The sequence below is a fragment of the Xiphophorus maculatus genome, chromosome 23 (assembly GCF_002775205.1).
Source record: "Xiphophorus maculatus strain JP 163 A chromosome 23, X_maculatus-5.0-male, whole genome shotgun sequence".
Lineage (NCBI taxonomy): Eukaryota > Metazoa > Chordata > Actinopteri > Cyprinodontiformes > Poeciliidae > Xiphophorus > Xiphophorus maculatus.
The window spans coordinates 22057438-22074200 of record NC_036465.1 but is presented as its reverse complement, the minus strand read 5'-3'; the positions used below and the strand labels follow the sequence as shown (position 1 = coordinate 22074200).

The window sequence follows — 16763 nt, the reverse complement described above, 5'->3', positions numbered from 1 at the left end:
CCTGCACGCTCCAGACGGATTAACTGAGATAATCTCCCCCAGCGCCCCCCAAAAAGGGCTGGTTCAGACTGGCATCCTAAGAATGACAGCATTCCTGCCAGGGGGCTCGAGCCTACTCAGCAGATTTTCCACATCCAGACCAAACCCCCAGACAGGAGTGAACAAAAAAAAAACAAAACAAAACAAAAAAAACTACAATGCTGAACAATGAGGCAGACAGTCATTTCAAGCAGAGAAAGAACGCAAAGAATACATTTGTTTTTCAAACTTTTTATTTACAGAGGATTTGTTATCTGGCTTAACACAGAAACCTTTACAGTGACAAGACCTGCAATTTAAAGCACATATTGATATGACAACCATTATGATTCCAAGACAGAATATACTGACTTTAACTTGTTAAAATCTTTATTACACACAAACACACACGCACACGCCCACGCACATACACGCCCACACACAAACATGTACACTCTGTTGGTTTCTAACAGATAGTGTAGTGTAATGATTTCACGAGTAACTATAAAGATACGATGTAAAAAACTCTTACTTCAAAAACAAGCTCATCTCCAAAGAAATCCGAAAAAGAAAACAAAAACAAAACACAAACAGGCATTATCGACATTTAAGAGGATATTATTGTTCTCATATCTGCTTGTAACAGGTCATATTTACTCATTTATTGTTATTTTTTCACTCCCAATGTCTCATTGGAAGTTGATGAACATCTATTGCACATTTCTAGATACAGATACGCACGAGTACAAAGTCACAAGTCCTGGCTCTGGTCTCATTTCATTGGGAGGGAATCAAGGAAATGAGACCGAGAGGACGAATCCTACATTTCAATAAATACCTACACCCAACACATTACATTAATAACATGACATTTACAATATATAATAATATTAAAAGATTTGTCTTGAAGGAAGAACATTTTTCACTGGGAATGCTTGTCTTTTTTGTTGGATTTTTTTTTTTTGCAACAGGGATATAATTGTAATAGTTTCAGCATTTGTCCTTTTATTATTAGAAATGTTATTGTGCTGCTGGTTGGATGATGGTTTGGACTCTTGCATTTATGCCTCCGGCTCGTAGTCCTGGCTCTCCTGGTGGAAAAGAACAGGAGATGAGTGTGAGAGATAGACAGGTCATATTTGTTGCACATAAAGACTAACTAGTGGTGTTGCCAAGCCGCTTGTACTGGTTAGTGTGTCTGGGCGTGTACGCACTGAGTGTAAAAAAAAAAAAGAAAAAGAAAAGCTGGTCAAATTTCAACAAACTTATCTGACGATTCAGTGGTAAAACGCATAAAGATCCATTTTATATGATGATAAGAAAGTTAGACTACTTGGAAGTAAAATTTAAAAGAAAAACTTAAGGATTATGTAAATATCAAACTATGTTTGCAAATTAGATGGGATTGTGGAGCCAGTCTAGGGCAAATATATACATACAAATAGGTAATATTGCACACTGAATACATGTTTAAACCTTTATGTTGGTTTGTTGCTAAAATGTGTATCGTAACTTTGAATGGGAATGTAGTTTTGCAAGATATTTCACTGAGAAAGCCTGTAATTTATATATATATAAATCAGCGGGTATACATACATATATATATACACACATATATATATATATATATATTTGAATCCATGGTTTAAATATGTATTTGATAATTCAAATAATTTGAATCCATGGTTCTCGAACTGAAAAAAAACGCAGCCAAATAGTGTCATTTCATAGGACAGTCAAGAAGCTGTTGCCTTAAGTTGCTATGAAAATGTGATTTATATCAAGCATAACTTAAACAACATTTTGCCTCTGACACCAGGAAGTTAGCCTCAGTCTCTTTAAGAAGTTCCTACTCTTTCCAAAACTCCACCTTCAGTCATCACAACAGTGTTTCTCCACTATGCCATTTACGATGAGTTTTAGGAGCGTTTGTATGATAAGCTCAGCAGACTCTCAGCTCCATCAAGTGTTTGGAAATTTCTACCGCCGCTGGTCTAGTGGAGCTGAGTGGGGAAAATGCTGACTGAAGTGCCAAGGAGGAGCAAGCTTTTTGGCATCCCCCACTGGCTGCCATGGGGAGATTCAAGGGTTTCGCAAACATGAATGAAAGAATCAAAAACAGCACTCCAGGTATGTTTTTGATAAGGGAATAATATTACAACAAGCATATATAGCACAAGTGACATAAAACACAAAAAAGTCGAGTTTGCATACAACCCTCTAAGTATTTTGGTGTTTTGTTCACAACTGATGGTGGATGGACGGACGGATTAGGGCTTCATTTGCAGTACAACAATTGAAACCCCATCATGAGAAAGGAGCTTTACTTTGAGGGGGATCTTAAAATGTTACTGGGAATGTACAGTATATTATAGGCTCGTTGCCAAGGGTGATGTCACTCTATTGTAACTGAGCTTCTGTGATCCAGCCAACAGATGGCAGCACAAACCTGCATGAGCACGAGGGGTGAGTTGTGTGCACATTCCCTGTTTGCTTGTAATACACACTGCTCTATTTAGCACCAAAAACAAGAAAATAAAAACAGTAAATGTACATAAGTTAAAATTAATGCAACAAGAAAATGATGATGCCCTGAAAAAAGGGTTTTAAGGCGACTTTCGCTGTGCAGCAGTAAGAATTCGTATTTACAACAACACAGGGAGACCCTGACATTACCCACAATGCACGAAGGCATAGAGCGTCATCGCCACACCCATTGAGACAGAGCTCGCACATCGCTTGTGTAGCAGAAAATGGGGGAGGGGAAAGAGATGCAGAGGAGTGGGAGAAAGAAGAGACGGAGGAGAGCAAGGATGATACATGCTAATGCCTGCAGGACCCTGTTCTAGGATTCAATTAGAATTTATTATTATTCATATATTAGCCAATGCAGAAAAAAAACAACAGCTGTAAGTAACTGCACTGTAAGATCTTCGAGTCTTATCTAATCTTCCTTATTAAGGTTTTTTTTTATCTTCACTAAAATTCCCAGAAAATAATGACATATTTACTTGAAACACTATCCATATAATCTGTGTTGCGGGGCATTTACTACTGAGGCTATTTAAAATCTACTTTCAGAGCCATTGACTCTGCGCAGTCTGTCTTGCCCCTGACAGTCAAATTCCAAAAATAACCATCTGTGTCGGACTCGCATCCTGCCTGTATCTATGAACAGAACGACGACGCGCACACACTTCGTTGCTGGTAGGTGGTGTTATAGTCACTGTACTCCATGTACCCTGTGTGACAAATGGCTGGGAAAGTCTTCTGATATTATTTCCAGACAAAAAAATAAAAAAGAACAGCGACCTCAGCGAGGTAGTATTTGAGAGGAAGATAAGTGGAGGGCAAGTGTGGAGGGCTGTTGAAATACAATCCAGCTTGAATGTGAAGCCATGCAAAAGCGTGTGAATACCGACGTGCCTCCGTCTACTGTAAGTGAATGGACTCATCCCTGCCTGCGACCCAGTGTTTTACATAACATACAAAAATGCTTTCTGCGGTACAGTCACTGGTTTATGTGACTGCACGGTGACATGTGACCTTCGAAAGAATAGACATGAGGGAGACATTCAGGCTTATGTTGTGCCGGTTACCTGCTGGGACTCATCATATGCCTCCCCTTCTGGCTCCAGCATTGCCTCTCCTTGGCCTTCCATGGCCTCCTGCCCGTACTCCTCAGGCTGCAGAAAAGGTGAGAGAGAAAAATGAGACGGGAAAAGATTCACAGAAGCAGAAGAAACTTAACATATTGCTTATGAAGCTTCGACATGTGTTTAAATAGTAAAATGTTCTCTTCATAAAGCCCCGTATCTCTCGTTGTGAGATCGATTTCGGTTTCTCTTTAAGATAAGAAAAGTAAAGTAAAGACATGCAACCATTTGGCTCTAACATACAATGGAAAGCTCTAAACCCATGAAAATCTTTACATTCAGCTTGTGGTACGTTGTCTTTCACTTTAGTTATATAAGTCAGCTCCAATTTCAGATCAAACCCAATGAAAAGTCAGATTGCTTTGGGAAGACTGATATTTCGAATCAAACCTGTTCTCAAAATCCAACATGGCTGCCTTATGCCTAAAAAATTAAAACAGCTGCAGAAATGTATTTCAGCACTTGTGTCAGTTTGCATTAGGAAAGTCTCACATGTGACCCTGTATTCCAGTTTAAATGCTTTATTTGAAAGGGAAATCAAATGTTGCATCCAAAAATCTTTTCAACCCATTGTGGATGTAAATGCTGTGGGCAGGAATGAGCTCCAGAAGCAGTCAGGCTTGCAACAAATCTAAAAAAAGCCTCTGACTGAAGAAACTGTTGCTATATGACAGGACAGTATCATGACTGTCATGACATGCATGTCCAGGACGACACCGTCAGGTGTTGGCAAGCAGATCTAAGTTCCCACTTTACAAGAAAAAGTGAATGCACAATGATAATATCAAACTGAAGACAAAGAACAATGCTTATTTTTTCAGAAAGTGCTCGTGCTGTGCTTAAATATCACTGGAAGTGTTTCTATTACATTTTTATTGGTTACTATTGGGGTGTTTCTCATTGAAAATTCAGATGGTTTAATCATAGCTTGTTTTAATTAGCTAGAAATTTGTGTCACCAACAAACACTTGGTCAATTAGTTAATAAGCTATAAAAGAGGTTAATAGAGGCATAGCTCCATGTTGTACTTAATGACAACAGTTAAATTTTACAATAGTTGTATTTGCCTAAAGTCAAGGGTGGCCAAGCATGCAAAACATATGAACACCAGCAAGTGAGTTTTGTCATGTTGATTATGAAAGCAGGTGCTTAGCCTACCACTTTAGTCTGAATGAATCCATTGGAAAGTCTCTTTATTTCCCTTTAAGCCACATTTGTAAGGACAATTCATTCATGGGTTGAGCAGCAGTCTTGATTATGTGGATTGCATGCAAATCATCTTTCCTTTTGGCGAAGGCCTCAGTGGAAATGCAAAACTTGTGATCACTGGAGTTTACCGTAATGCAGAAAGATCTCAAGATTAGACTCTGCTACCAGTCGCAATCACATATTTCCTCTCTTAGAAACCAAACATTATTTTCTAAGGTGATAACATCCAGTTTGTTGCAGGGTTTTTTTTCCAGAGAAGTCCTCCATGGTGTGAGTTGGAGATGATGAAATGGACTGCTTGCTCACCTCAACCACAGCTTGTCAACCACACTGGCTGACTTGTGTGTTGCGCTGTGAAAACACTTCAACCACCAACTTTTTCAACTTTGCTGCTTTATCCACAAATGCATTTTAAAGGGAAATAAACACGTTGTCTGACTGGTAAAAAAATAAAAATAAAAATTGCAGTCAGGAACTGCAATGGTAGCAAACAATTATTTGTTTCATCATATATCAATATAATGTTGACTATATCAACATTATTTGTTGATATAGTCAACCTATAAAGTCTACGTTTCAACTATCAAAATAAAATAAATGGAATCATCATATCCAATGTTTGTTTTAGACATTTGTGTTAATGCAATGACACTGTAGCTTTAAAACAAAGTAGATTTTAAATCTCTGACTTTGGGTGTTCTTTGAATAGAGAGGGAAAATCATTTCCAGGGGTTTTTGTGTTACTTTATTATAGCAATGCTGCCAGATATGACCTGAGCAGCTCATGCATATTGTGAAAAACGACACTATTCACAATATGCATCAGCTTTTGACCCACCTGCTTTGGCTAGTCCTGAAAACAAAGCTAGTGGGTCACACGTCATTTATTTTTAAACCCAGCACTAATCAAGTCAATTAGGCCACAGAGGAAGAACAGGCTGTAATCCTGTGTGCTCTGGCAAGATGGTGTCTTTGCTGTAAATCCACCAATGAGATTAACATGGCCTCAGAGGATGCACCATGGGATACCACCACAAAGACACACCTAATCAGATGGATCACTGATTGTGAAAAAGTGAACGTGATATAAAATGATTTCGATAACATTTTATGATTGGTCGTATGTATTTAGGTAGATGGAGTAGAGTCATTTCATTCAGACGCTCACAAAAATGTTCATATCATATTTAAAAAGTTCTTTTTCATTTTCTCAAGGTATAAATAGAAGATTCTGCTTTTCATTTTTCTAAATATATAGCCAACCACGTCCCTTACTGTCCTAAAACATGCAGAGCATGAACTCCTCAAAACCTTTTAAGGTGTCCATAAGCCAGCAAGACATTAGCAGGATATCCTCTAAGATGAGTTAGTCAGCAAATCTCAGAGATGGATTAGATTAGATTGAGATTAGAGGTACTTTGAACTCATTCATCTCTTCTTACTCTTTGCTATGTACCTCAAAACATTCCTGAAGCTTTTGAAACTTGTAAAAACATTTTTAAGTCTGTTTATGTAAAAAGGTTTTAGTAAAATTTGTAGCGTGAAGTCTCAATATCCATCCTGCAGCTAGTATGACTTACTAATATTTCCTGAACCACTTTTATGAAGAAAAACAAATAACTAGCTTTGACAGAAATGTTCAGACCCCGTTCTGACAATAAGGCATTCTTCTATAATTTGTTAATTTTCAAATGTCTGCCGTGGTTGTTTTAATGGTTTGAGTGACTGGTGTGTTAGTGCAGGTAAATTGTTCAATACAGTGTGAACAGTGTAGCAGTCTGCTGTTCTATCACTTGTATGTATCGAGCCACTGAGTGGGCAATTAGAACAAGCTGTCAGATTTATCATATCAGTGAAACAGTGGAGAAAAGACCAGCATTGTGGGACGAGACCGCTTACAGTTTCACAGACAGTCTGAATAGTTTTTATATCAGGTGAATAAACCACATAGGATTACAAAATATATTTGACTCAAATTTCAAAGCTCACAGGGAGTTAGGACATTGTTTCTGTTTGTTTGTTTTGTTTTTCTATGGTAAAACAATTGATATTCTTTGATTTTGAACCCCCCCCGAAAAAAAAAAACTTACTGCAAATGTCTGCTTCTGACAGTTGTAAGACTAATATTTTGACTGGTGACTGGGTATTCTGCTGAAAATAAAGGATTGGGTTACACTTGATCACGATGACTGTAATTGAGGCCAGGCAGCATGATAATCACCACGCTGTCGTTACGATTTTGATCTAATCAGCACATCTACTGAGATATTTGACAACGTATTTTGTTAAAATACCCAAATCCTCACTGGTTAAAAAATAACATATAGTTCAAAAGCAGCATTAAGTAAACATAGCAACAGAGCTTCAAAAAAATAAAAAGCAAAGACCGAAATGCAATAATATTTTGAGGTTTATAATGTTCATGGTTTTCTGTATCTGGTTTATTCTGCCTTTTTGCAATGAAATGTTGCCTCTTATTTTAATAGCCGTACATTTTTGTCACCAAACAAATTTGTATTTCAGCTTAGTTAATAACTCTCATTTCTACATTCTGCTTAATGTGAAGGTCTACGGAAAAAAAAGATATCTTGTCTTGCTAATATCGTTTAGTGACTAAAACATCTCACATCTGACCTATTACAAACGTTAATCTACTTTCTTCATGTACCCTAAAAATGTACTTTTATTTTAGATTAGCCACAATGTTTTATTTTAAGCTGATGACATCCTGAATCATCTTCAGTGCGTGAACGTTTTAATGAGCTTCCATTTTGATAGTCAAAGTCTTGTTGGAATGAAAAAAATCCCCTTTGCCTTGTGTAAAAATTTAATACAAGCCTCTACATTAACCCACTAACTTTAAATTGGAAATAACGTCACAAACGCTGACATACATTGAAGTCTTTGAACGTCAACCACTTCCGCTTGCAGGTACCTCATCTACACGGATGGTGTGTGTTACGTTACGTTCTCTCTGAATATAAAGAAGGTGGTAGAAAAAGACGATACGTTTAATTTTCTCTGTTGGTTTTATGATGTGGCGACATGCTTCCAAAACTTCACGTGTGATTGGCCGACCAGGCTCCCTGAAGCTGCTGCCTGTGGCGAGATGTGCGACGTGCAAACTCAGACAGAAACAGAGAGAAACAGGACACAGTACCAACAAGGACGCTGCCCATTTAGAGAAAAGCCTGATCAACTTTTCATATAATAAATGCTTTTGTGGGCATTGTACACTTTACTGCTTTCATCTAATTTTAAGGAGAAACTCTTGAAAAGTGTTTTTTGTTTTGTTTTGTTTTCCCTCTATGTGTTCAGAGTCACATCATTTTACTGTTTTTTAAAAAATCCCTTGTAGGAGTATTGTTGAATTGGCATACTTCCAAAATCTCGCTTGTTTTGATTTTTTTAAATTAAATCATTAAGAAACTGACATTGGGATTGAGATCCTAAAATCTCAGTATTAGATTAAGTAAATAATTCATCCTTCATAATACACTTTTGATAGCTAATGATATAGCATATGTGACTCATTGAGACTTATTAAATAGGTAGAGTAGAATAATCTAAAGTAACCCATCTTCACCTGTTATTGTGTCATTTTATTGGCATGTTGGTTTCATCACGGTGACAAAAGGTTAGGTTACCATTTTACTTGCTGGTTACAGATCCTTCCTGCTTATCTATAAACTAACCATAACAAGAATTCAGACTCTGGATGCAGGTCAAAATTAGCATCTATGATTATAGTAATTCAGCAACTCTTGAAAAAAAAAAATCCATGTCTCATATGACGGGGGGGATTTTTAGACTCACGTTCATGTCAGTTGGGAATTCGTCCTTCTTCACCAGACCAGTGGCAGCAACGATATTCCCCATCGCTCCGGTGGTCTTCTCAGCCACTACAGACACACACACACACACACACGCAGAAACGCACACACATACATAAATGTAACTCTATCCTGCTGAACCCTACAGATACACTAAAAGCAAAACGCTGTCCTCTTGTGTTTCATAATTGACCTTCACTTAGCCTCGTAATGAGTGAGCTTTTAAATGATTTAGGTTTTGCTACAATAAGGAAATGATTATTTCTTAGAGTACGAAAAAACCCTTTTAAAATGAAAGATAAGCAGGGACTCATCTAATTGAAAACGAAAAAAATCCAATCTTTTGTCCAGTCAGTGAACACACCACACCTAAGCCTTCTTATGCGGTGCTAAAAACGACGCTCTATGGTAATGGAAGAATGATGATTTAGCCACTTTCTTAAAAATTAAGTCAATGAATCAAGAAAAACTGTAAATTATTAATTTATTTTTAATTAGCATGTTGACTCCTCCTGCAGTAACAACAAGAGGTGAGACCTTTCCAGACAACATAAGTTGAACATGTTACTGCAACGGTGCTCTGTTTTATCCATTTAAACAGTTCAGTTTTATGTCTGAACTGTCGAATTAGAAAATGTTGGGAATTTTCTCAAACATTTGGTTGGACTTGGCTGATATTGATTTTGAGTTGGGTCCTGTAAAAAAAAAAAGTAGTACAAAGAACCATTTCACTGAGTATTCTGTGAAATGGTTCACATCAACATTTCAAGATGTGCAAAACAGAAAGAGAAAAGTTACAAAGATATAATATTTCATGTAAAGAAATGTAGTGTAATTCTTTCTGAGCTGCTCTGAAACCTCCGGTTCATAACCAGATGAATTTTGCTGTGCTTGTACATTTTCATTGATTCAGAAAGAAGCAGCTCTATAGCTTCCAAATGTTTCTGTGAAAGCCATTGTCTTATTATAATAAAACATTTTGCTATTAAGCCCACACAAAGGGGTGAGCTGCACACAATCAGACACTGTCCACAAAACCTCTCGTCTGTGCATCTCCAATGATCATGTTACTGACAGATGGAAACCTCACCTGTGCCCACGCTGTCTTTGGCCTTGGTACCTGAAATATGGAAAGAGGGAAGAAAATTGGTCAGAAAATGAACTCTATTCCTCCGGAAACTCTTTGCGTGCGTCTGCTTGGGTAAAAACATATTTGCTAAACTTTGTCTCAGTAAACTGAACTGAATCTCGTCCAGGTCAGCCTGCATTTCAATCTGTGTCCAGTTGTCGTCAAGATGCATAGCCTGACTAATTGAACACTCTCCAGTATTTACTTCCGAGGTTCTTCCACGAGAGTCACGCCCTTATTCTGATTACATCTGAAGTGTCACTACCAGACAGACTTAGCTTAAAACGAAGTAAAACAGTGCAATTTTTCATCTATTATTCACTGACCGCATGAGATAAACGAGAAGCATTAACCTTTTAGGTTTCTCAGTAGTTATATTGGGAGAGGTTATAAAACTTTATAGCCAGTTTAAACTACAACGCGGCCATTGTTCAAGTCTCTGACCTTTGGCAGACTTCATTCATCTACGCTGAACTCCATCAAGCTATTAAGGCAATCTACTGTGTGCCTACTGACCACTCAGTGCCTGTCATCCTATGTGGTGCTCAGCACATCCTTCTTTTAGCTACTGAGGGCAGAGGAAAGACAAATGTGGATGAAGTACCGAGCTGTCTCTACAAAGGTTGACCCTTGAAAGAAAACATATCAGAGTGGTGCAAGCATACCATAGCTGTGATTGGAATATCAAGATGATACCGACATGCATTGAGACACATGTAAAATGCAGAGTTATATAAAAACACGCTAAAACAAAATATTGAATTTAGTATTCCCATGCAATAAACCTTATTCAGATATTTTTAAAGAAATGGGAGTGACTCTTTCTATTTGGCTTTTCACCCTTTAGAGTGTTATCTGTCCAGGCCAAATAAATAAAGTTCTCCATAATCTGCAATATGTTACTATTGTATTTAAATATACAGTATGTGTTGTAATCTCCCCCAAAATTCTTATTATTCCTGATAGATATACTTTAAAAGTCTTTAAAAGTCACAGTTGCATATGCTAACAATAAATATAAGATTTCATTAGTGACTCGCCATTCGTTAATGCAAAAATTCAATCTTTTTCTGATATAACATGTGTACTGACAACTCATTCAGCCCAATTAGACTTAGTAAGAGTGAAGACAAATTTCCAGTCAGTCAGGGGATTTAAATAAAGTGTGAAGAAGCAGAGATATGTAAAAAAAAAAATCTTAAGAGGAAACAGATATGTCTTGTTTAGGCTGGAAGAAATGAGGAAGAGGAGAGAAAGATATAGGCCATTTCAGGAAGTTGCTCTGTTGAATTCTTTTAAACTTTGGATTTGAAAATATTGGCAACCTTTTGGAAATCAGAGTTGATGAAAAATCGGCCGCACAATCTTGAATGGTGGATTTCAAGAAACATTCACTTTCCACAACAACAACAAAAAAGATCTCAAAAGCCATATGCAGAAAATATGCATATGAGTTGCTAAGTGCTTCTGTTGATCAGAAAGTCTGGGGACTTTTTAGGAGGAATCTGAGACTCTCTGTCTTCCTGAATTAAACATAAAATATTGCACAGTGGGTCATTTCTCATAGCTATTTTTCAAAATAACTACAAAAATACAGTTCCCTAAACTTATTTATGTCTACAGTAAGACAAGTGTTCAAAACAACTGGAACTCTGACAAATGTGGCAAGACAGGAACTTAAGTTTATCTTACTGCCACACAACTAAAGTTAGTGGCAAGAAAATCTTAAAAGCCCATCAACGGAGGATGGCAGACCATTCTTATACTGCTACAATAAAAGTTTAATTATATCTAAAGGATTTTGAACATCTTCAGCACACACTTTTTTACTTTATGACTTCTGTGACTAAAAATATAAATAGTATATAGTATATATTTAAGCACAGAAAAGAATTGCCAAACGTTGATGTAACAGCAATGATTCAGAGAAGCAAGACGTAAGTTATTCTATTCTTGCGGTAGACGTGGTATATGAATCAGTGAATTTGCCTGTTTACTGCAACATGAATTGCATACTGCTTCCTCCTTGCCTCTCTTATTTTGCTCAGCTGGGTGGGTGGTCTTCAGTAGCAGCAGCTGTCAAAAGGAAGGTCTCAGATGAATCAAATCGCTGCTACCCCTCCTCCAAGAGGAGCCTCCAAGCAAACACATGAGCAGTTTTCCAGGACACCACCAGGCCCAACATGCAGCGACAGAGAAGAAGCAGAAATTTCCCCTTTTTTTCCCCTTGCTGCTCAGTGTGGGAACAATGGAAATGAGTCTGCACATGTTGTGACTGCAGTCTGACATATTTGGAGTCCTGTTGAAAGTCAGGGGCACTGTGCTAAATGTGCTGGGTGGTAAGATGACATCTACAGACTGACAAATCTGACAACGTTGGCTAAAAATAGGCAAGGTTCTCTGAATGCAACAAAAAGAGCTAACCTTTGCAGAATAAACAAAACAAGCCGATGAATTTAGAGGGGCGAGGGGTTCATGTGTGAGTGGAAATTTGGGTTTCTTAACAAGTGTTCAGCATCTTACCGAGAAACACTTTGCAGCGTTGCTCAGTTTCTCTGAGAGACACAGACAAACTGAACGATACTCGTCAGAGTTGGTGCTATTTTTAGCAACAAAAAAATCTATAGCGCACTGCTTTTCTTACTCCCTGAACTTCACCACATTGTGTCACATTACAGCCATAAATGTCAATGTCTTTTAGTGGAATTTCATGTCACAGCCCAACACAAAGTAGAGCATAGTTGTAAAATGGAAGCACGTTCAGATTTAGAGATCGGGAGACAAGCTCTGTCGTCCGGAGAAGGCTTGGAGGTTTTTCAGGGCTGCATAGCCCTCCTAGCCAAAGAATGCCTTGGGAATCCCCAGCGTGAGTTGGAGAATAACTCTCTGATCCAGGACTATAATCCAGTCATTGATAAGCAGAAAATTGTGGATGGATAGTTGTCCTCTCAAAAGATTATTCCTCTTGAGCTGTGGGTCTGCAGCTCCCCCAGAGACACCATGGGTCCCTTTTGCTCCTTCGTTTATAAATAATCTCCTTGTCTTTGAACATATGGACTCTGGTTACTAGCTCGGTGACTTCTGAAGTGAAATGGGTGAACTATTTAAAGGTTTCAGATGAAAGTAGGTCGAATACAAATGCCTGGCATATTTTTTCTTATCTTTCTTCTTCCAATCAGCAATTATGCACTTCCTGGTGTTGGTCTATCTCATAAAATTCTGATATATTATGTTGAAGTCTCTGGCTATGACGTGACAAAATGTGAAAAAGTTCCAGATTGATTAAAACCTTTGCAGAAACAGCCAAAGCAGTTCCCTAAAATTACGACTTTTTAAATGTATTTAATAATCCCCAGAGTATTTAAAATTAATATAATTAGTCATTACATAGAGATATGCATCAATTTTTGTTTCCTCTATGATGTTGTGTTTTACATGTAATTTTTTTACATGTAACAGCACCTCTTTGGATTCAAAGAGGCAGAGTCAAACACTGAAACAAAAATAATAACTCAAAGAAACAGACCTTAAAAATAAAGGGAGGATCAAGTCTTTCTTACCATAGTCCTATATGAAAGTACCGTATTTTTCGGACTATGAGCCGCTACTTTTTCCCACGCTTTGAACCATGCGGCTTATAGTTCGGTGCGGCTTTTCTGTGGATTTTTCTTCAACCACCAGGGGGCTCTTTAGCACGAAGTGAATCAATAGAAGTCAAAATTGGAAATCAAAGTAGAAAGTGCTAATTTTCATTTAGAACAAGAACATGCTAGCAGCGGGCACAACGGAGAAATGTCTTCAAACTCAGAGACCCTCATCATGGAAACCACACGAAGAAGTTTATATGACGCAGCTTTTAAGGTGAAGGCTATCGATCTGGTAAAACAGGAAGGAAATAGAGCCGCTGCAGGTAAGGTCGGCGTGAACGGATCCATGGTTTGGCGTTGGAGACGGAGGGCTGCGTCTTTAATAAATCCAGCAGATTAAAAAAACCAAAGCGGCTCATAGCCTGGTGCGGCTTATATATGTAGGTTTCCAGTTTTTTTTCTTTTCAAAACATTTGTAGTTGCGGCTTATAATAAGGTGGGCTCTATAGTCCGAAAAATACGGTATTTACTACATAGCATATGGCACTAAGAACATTACTGAAGTTGTGTGCTACATAACAGGTCATATTATGCAGAAATAATTGTTCTTGCAGCAAATTCTTAATAAAAACTCTTTTTTTTTTTACTGATGTCAATTTCTAATTTACTTTCCCTTCAATATATTTTGCATGCTTGTTTAATATTTTGGATTGCATTAGACTTTGGCGACAAATTTGTAAGCTATATTGCAAAAAAAGGGATGCACATACTTGGGCAAATAAAGGTTGAAGAAAATCAGCCTCTACTAAAAGGATAAAAATAAAAATAATATTTTGTCTGTTTAGCCGGTTTGACCACAGGCTCAGCCTTTTATAATCTGCGCTGTGCGGGGTGAAGAGCTCCCCCCTGACACACACCACCCTGTTTCCACCTCCTGCTCATAACATACACACGCAAATGATGAAAGAAAAAAAAACACATGACACCTCTCCTAAACCTGATGCATTATTTACGACTGTGGCACAGCTAAAACTTACAGCGAGTCCTGGGCTGCTGTGTTTGATCTCATGTGAAACTGGAATATATTCCAACTCATTTTTGCTCTGCAGACATTAGTTAAACGTAGGCCCTGATTGGGTGATTCATCATATTTCTGTTATAAGGAATATGGCGAATCTCCCCGTCTGATGATGAATTAGTCGCAAAGAGCTGTGGAATTGTCCTCCTGTTGGAATACAAATTTGACCAAATGTTAAACCCATGCGCTCTTCTTTCTCCTGATTACTCTGTGCAAGAAATACAGTAGGACATCCACGCAGTGAGTGGGAGGGGTTACTGTATAAGTGACACTTATTTTTTTCATTTATTTATTTTTTAGAAAATATTGAAGAAGGGATGAAATGCAAAAACATGTCTGCCTTGTATTGGTTGCAGAACCAATACAAGACAGACATGTCTTGTATAAATCAATCAAGACAATCAAATAAATCAAGTTTCGCAGCACATTTAGATGATTTGCATGAAAATAACCAGCAAACTCTGAGAGCGCCTCACCTACAAACATGACTCCTTCCTTGGTCTTTTCCGCCGCCACTGCAACTCCTTCCTTGGTCTTTTCTGCGGCCACAGCCATCCCCTCCTTTGCTTTAGACAAACCCTTCATAAACACATCCATCTTGGCCGAACTACTGTGGATAGATGGACCATATGAGCAGTCAGTGACAATCACAGACACAAATAAGCTTCAGCTGCAGCTTCACATATATTTAAATCCTTATCCCTCATGTGTATTTTTCTTCCTTTTATTTGCATCCTAATGCTTGGCTAATTATATTGTAGCTGTGCTTTTTATGAAGCCTTGATGTAATTTAGTGGAGCACTAGTTGGAGGTGGTGAAACAGGCAGCACCGCCTCCTGTGGTAGATCGTGACGGCTGCAATTCAGTCAGCTGCCAGTGGTAAAAAAAAAAAAAAAAAACTCTCTGCTCACTCATGCATTCAACTCCCTTTTTTCCAAATCATGTCAGGGCATGAAATATTTATAGGGAAAAATAGATTTGAATGAAAAGGCTAATCACGGAAGAGCTCATTAATTATTGCTCGAATTAAATGTTACTCCAAGTGGAGAAGACAGGACTCCACCTGGCCTGTTTTACACACAAGGGACTACACAGTATACTATATTACATTATATCAGGAGGTTGGACTTAATGTATATTTTAAGGGCCACATTACGTCGCTGGGGGAAGGGAGGCACGATTAAATCACCAATACAAGAAACAGTCTACCATTAAGCGAAAACCAGCGTAAAGCCTCAGATTAACAGCTTGGACTGATATTAGGCGCCAATCCCTTCAGAGACTCTCTGGATGGTGCAGGTCAAGCATTCTTCATCCAGCATCTGCAGCCTAATTATTATATGCATCAAGTTACACCATCTCCATCGCGCATCACGTCCACATCCGTCTTTACACACATACGAGCCCCCTAAGCCCCCCACCCCGCGCTCCAAATTCATCGCGGTCAATAAATGTACATACGTCTACTTTCTTCACCAGCTCCGGGTTGCTTCATGCACGGCGCAAACCGGTTTCCTTACTATGTACGACGACGCTCCCAGGCACGGCCATCAAATGGTGGTGACCTCTATACGCCTAGCCGTCAACATGAACGATGAGACGGCACATGGAGAGTCGTCCTTACCTCTTTTGCAGATTGCCTTCGACTTGTCCCCTTATGGTCCGGTCACACCCACACGCGAAACTATCGTCTGAATCGGAGATATCTTCAGATGATCTCTAGGTGGGCCTTCCTCGGGCAGATCTCCACTAAACAGGGACGGCCCCCTTTACAGTGCGGCTCAGAATATCACGTATGCCGCCCTCCTCCTCCTCCTCTTCCTCACGCTCTACCCCCCTCCACCCCCCTTCACCTCTCCTTCTTCCCATCCTCTTCAGTTTCATCTCTCTTCCCCCACCGGTTCCCTTCTCTATCGATCAGTCCAGATGTTACTGCAAAGGAAATCAATTTAACAAAGCCCGTCTCCTCGTTTGCGTTTTTTTCTTCTCCACACGCCAAACACCGTAGATAAATGTGGCGTGAAGGCGCACCTTTGTGGTTTTCTAGATTCAGCTATAACTTTACATTTTTGAACTTGTAGTCAACAAAACAGAAAATTATTCGGATTTTCAGCGTCCCGAGTTGCTCATTTTGACAGCATGACCACAGGACAAATGCACTACTTCATAGTTTGAAAGTTGTGTCAACAACTGAATATTTTTCTGCTCTTGCAATTTGAACTGAAAACATGATTTCATGCACATTGTAACTGG

General features: G+C 38.6%; 1 protein-coding gene across 2 annotated transcripts; it reads right to left on the bottom strand.

The window, feature by feature from the left end:
- Positions 1 to 639: 639 nt before the first annotated feature.
- Positions 640 to 16340, bottom strand: sncb (synuclein beta). Of its 2 annotated transcripts, none has more exons than XM_005795410.2 (6): positions 16031 to 16119; positions 14987 to 15120; positions 9807 to 9836; positions 8700 to 8785; positions 3618 to 3704; positions 640 to 1109 (listed from the first exon to the last, which is right to left on the bottom strand). In XM_005795410.2, exons 2-6 carry the CDS (start codon positions 15105 to 15107, stop codon positions 1080 to 1082), a joined length of 354 nt encoding a protein of 117 aa, XP_005795467.1. In that variant the 5' UTR covers positions 15108 to 15120; positions 16031 to 16119; the 3' UTR covers positions 640 to 1079. The 2 variants fall into 2 exon arrangements, with proteins under 2 accessions (XP_005795467.1, XP_005795466.1); XM_005795409.2 differs by lacking the exon at positions 16031 to 16119 and adding an exon at positions 16135 to 16340 and having other exon boundaries at positions 926 to 1109.
- Positions 16341 to 16763: the final 423 nt, after the last annotated feature.